A 4,440-nucleotide genomic window follows, 5' to 3' on the forward strand; every position below is an offset into this window, starting at 1 on the left:
CTGCGCCTCGCGTCCTGCGCCCCGCGTCCTGCGCCCCGCGTCCTGCGCCCCGCGTCCTGCGCCTCGCGTCCTGCGGAGGGGATGAATTTCGCGGTGGGGTTCAAGTCCTTAGGGGGGGACACGCAGACCATGGACAACCTGGAGAAGCAGCTGATCTGTCCCATCTGCCTGGAGATGTTCACCAAACCCGTGGTCATCCTGCCCTGCCAGCACAACCTGTGCCGCAAGTGTGCCAACGACATCTTCCAGGTACGTCCCGCCGGGCCGGGATACCGTGAGCCGGGAGGGGGTCTGAAAGTGGGCAACCTAAAAAAAATGACGGCAGGAACTGGCACCCCCACCACCATACCCCACCACACACCCCTCCCCCATAACAAGCTTGTGGCTCCTGCCACTAGATCGGTTACTCTCCCACTACCTTCATCAGGGTGACAACACTGTTTGCTCTACGGTGAAATCACACAGCAGCGTTGTCACCCCAGGGATCCTAGAGATGACGTTCTAAATGGACTTGATAGCTTTTAAAACATGAAAACACGACATAAGGATGGAACATCTGAATGTCTGACATCAGGCTGTATGTGTGTGATCTGTTGATGATGATCATTAAATTTGCGACTCGGGTAAGTTATTGGCATGTATTCTGGATCACCAGTCTATGGATGTGGCGGCTGCATTAGTTTTCCCCTTGGTGATCCTGCCAGTAACACACTTCCTGTCCCGGGGTGACAATGCTCACTCACTGCACTGTATAGAGGAGCAGCGCTATCACCAAAGCACAGGACAAGGGTCAGGATAGCACTGGAAAAGGGGGAAGGTGTTCCGTAGTCCACTGATGTGAACTGGGCGGGGCTAATGGGTTAACACAGGAAATGGACACAGGACGGCTCTGGATTTCTGGCAGGATCAACAGCTATATTTTGCGCTTCTTGAACTGATGGGATATATAACAGACCAGCAGAGAGGAGATAAGAGAAGATCATTGTTGGGGTGGACATGCCCTTTAAGCATGTGGTTGGACACAGTCCGGGTCGGCTCTGCTCAGATCACAGAGGCCTGAATGGGGGGAAGTTCTGTTTTCTGGGTCCAGATGTACTCAGCCGGGATAAGGGGGCCACAGACGGGTCAGAATAGGGTGACGTCTCTCCTGACACTGGGCTGAGGGAGCTCAGGGTGGCGCTGTGTTATCCGTGACTCGGCCCGTCCTTTGGGCCCGTTGAAGGTGTGGACGTGTGTCGGTGGATTCGTTATTGGCGGGATCCCAGAAATTATCAATCATTCCTCCGGCCGGGCTCAGTGTCGGCTCCTTAATATGTTGTAATGGAAAACCATAGGTTGGGGACCCGGGGGAAGTGATGGCTGTAGAGCTATGAGATGTTTTCCTTGGTTCTCCTGGTGGTGTGCACCATGTATAGTGCCCCCCCTCCCCCCATGGTGACCTCCCTTCTATCCATCATTAAACTCTATTATTATATGTTTTCCTGATCCACCATCTACATCCCGACCTCAGACCACAAGGCCTCCATGTCTTCCTCTTCCCGAGCGTTGGTGGCCTCTTTGGCCGTTCTATGGAACTGATCCCTCAATAGCTCTGCGTACAATAGAGATTATTGGGGCAGAGCCAATAATAAAGGACGTCTGCCCCATGGGCACCAGGGTAGGACCAGGCCAAGAGACGTACAGGTACTAGACCCTGAGCCACAAGGCCTCCATGTCTTCCTCTTCCCGAGCGTTGGTGGCCTCTTTGGCCATTCTGCTGAACTGATCCCTCAATAGCTCTGCGTACAATAGAGATTAATGTCATTGTCATTGTCATCGACATCTGCCCCATGGGCACCAGGACGGGGCCCGGCCAGGAGATGTGCAGGTGTTGGGTCGTAGGCCACAGAGCTGTAAGGAAACCCCAAGCTGCCCTGGGAAGCCCGCACTATGGGAGGTCAACCGATTTCAGGGTAAACCCACCACCAGGATGATGGCACCTTGTGACCAATAGGGATCCGAGGACTGTGGGAAGGGACAGGCCATGGACAATGCTGCACCATACGAGACGTGCTCGGTAGTCTTCGTGGCCTGTTTTCTTCAGCCAAATTTGTAGCGTCTCTTGAAGTATCCAGACTGCTCTGTCTCTGCCGGGGGTGACCTAATACAGCAGCTCACCACAGGGAATGGGACTGCTCTCAGGGGACATCTGGGGTGACATGGCACCTTCAGATCCAGGCTGTCAAGGCTCCTCCCACTGCAGATGACATGGCTCCTCCCACTGCAGATGACATGGCTCCTCCCACTGCAGATTACATGGCTCCTCCCAGGTGCAGGGGATATTTCTGCTTTCGGATAAACACCTGGGATAACATGGCTCCCAGCATGGCTGCTCCCAGGTGACATCTTGGATGACATGTCACATTCAGGTCCAGACAGTCATGGCTCCTCCCAATGCAGGGGATATTGCTCCTCCCAGCTGACACCTGGGATAACATGGCTCCTCCCAATGCAGGGGATATTGCTCCTCCCAGCTGACACCTGGGATAACATGGCTCCTCCCAATGCAGGGGATATTGCTCCTCCCAGTTGACATCTGGGATAACATGGCTCCTCCCAATGCAGGGGATATTGCTCCTCCCAGCTGACACCTGGGATAACATGGCTCCTCCCAATGCAGGGGATATTGCTCCTCCCAGTTGACATCTGGGATAACATGGCTCCTCCCAATGCAGGGGATATTGCTCCTCCCAGCTGACACCTGGGATAACATGGCTCCTCCCAATGCAGGGGATATTGCTCCTCCCAGCTGACATCTGGGATAACATGACTCCTCCCAATGCAGGGGATATTGCTCCTCCCAGCTGACACCTGGGATAACATGGCTCCTCCCAATGCAGGGGATATTGCTCCTCCCAGCTGACACCTGGGATAACATGACTCCTCCCAATGCAGGGGATATTGCTCCTCCCAGCTGACACCTGGGATAACATGGCTCCTCCCAATGCCGGGGATATTGCTCCTCCCAGTTGACATCTGGCATAACATGGCTCCTCCCAATGCAGGGGATATTGCTCCTCCCAGTTGACATCTGGGATAACATGGCTCCTCCCAATGCAGGGGATATTGCTCCTCCCAGTTGAAATCTGGGATAACATGGCTCCTCCCAATGCAAGGGATATTGCTCCTCCCAGTTGACATCTAGAGTAGCATGGCTCCTACCCCACTGGGGTGACATGCTGCCGTTCACTGCAGGGGACATATTTCCTCTCTATATGGGGATATTATTCTTCCCACTGCAAACAAAACAGATCCTTGCACTGCAGGTGATAAGGCTCCTCCCAGCCCAGGGTATCAAGGCTCCTCCCAGCCCAGGGTATCATGGCTCCTCCCAGTCCAGGGTATCATGGCTCCTCCCAGTCCAGGGTGTCATGGCTCCCCCCCAGTCCAGGTTGTCATGGTTCCTCCCAGTCCAGGTTGTCATGCTTCCTCCCAGTCCATGTTGTCATGGCTCCTCCCAGTCCAGGGTGTCATGGCTCCTCCCACTCCAGGTTGTCATGGCTCCTCCTAGTCCAGGTTGTCATGGTTTCTCCCAGTCCAGGCTGTCATGGCTCCTCCCAGTCCAGGCTGTCATGGCTCCTCCCAGTCCAGGGTGTCATGGCTCCTCCCAGTCCAGGGTGTCATGGCTCCTCTCAGTCCAGGTTGTCATGGCTCCTCCCAGTCCAGGGTATCATGGTTCCCCCCCAGTCCAGGTTGTCATGGTTCCTCCCAGTCCAGGTTGTCATGCTTCCTCCCAGTCCATGTTGTCATGGCTCCTCCCAGTCCAGGGTGTCATGGCTCCTCCCACTTCAGGTTGTCATGGCTCCTCCCAGTCCAGGTTGTCATGGCTCCTCCCAGTCCAGGTTGTCATGGCTCCTCCCAGTCCAGGTTGTCATGGTTTCTCCCAGTCCAGGTTGTCATGGTTTCTCCCAGTCCAGGGTGTCATGGTTTCTCCCAGTCCAGGGTGTCATGGTTTCTCCCAGTCCAGGGTGTCATGGTTCCTCCCAGTCCAGGTTGTCATGGCTCCTCCCAGTCCAGGTTGTCATGGCTCCTCCCAGTGCAGGTTGTCATGGCTCCTCCCAGCCAGGTTGTCATGGCTCCTCCCAGCCAGGGTGTCATGGCTCCTCCCAGTGTAGAATGCGTGAATTCTGACACAGCCGGTGCACACTGCTTTATGTGGAAGGTGATGAGACTAAGCGAGGGAGGATAAGAGAACATCGCTGGACATGAAGAGTCGGTGTGTTTAGTGGCACTGGGGAGTCAGATTCAGTGACCGGGGATATTGGGGGTTTCTGGGAGGTCCCTGGATCTCTATATTTTACAATTTGCTGTCTGGAAGGTAGTAGAGGACAAGGCAGGGACATTTTTGGTGAGAGTAGGGGGGCAGCAGGGAGTAGGGGGGCAGCAGAGGTGTGGAATTCC

The 4,440-nt window shown here is 55.0% G+C and overlaps 1 protein-coding gene across 1 annotated transcript in view; it reads left to right on the forward strand.

The window, feature by feature from the left end:
• The first annotated feature begins 51 nt into the window (after positions 1 to 51).
• LOC108804087 (tripartite motif-containing protein 54-like) overlaps positions 52 to 4,440 on the forward strand; it is a 5,085-nt gene continuing 696 nt past the window's right edge. The window contains exon 1 of the mRNA XM_018575849.1: positions 52 to 249. Coding sequence (XP_018431351.1) covers positions 82 to 249 — 168 coding nt within the window. The 5' untranslated portion in view covers positions 52 to 81. The remainder of the gene's footprint in view (positions 250 to 4,440) is intronic.

The sequence above is a fragment of the Nanorana parkeri genome, unplaced genomic scaffold (assembly GCF_000935625.1).
Source record: "Nanorana parkeri isolate BGI_ZX_2015 unplaced genomic scaffold, ASM93562v1 scaffold5098, whole genome shotgun sequence".
Classification (NCBI taxonomy): Eukaryota; Metazoa; Chordata; class Amphibia; order Anura; family Dicroglossidae; genus Nanorana; species Nanorana parkeri.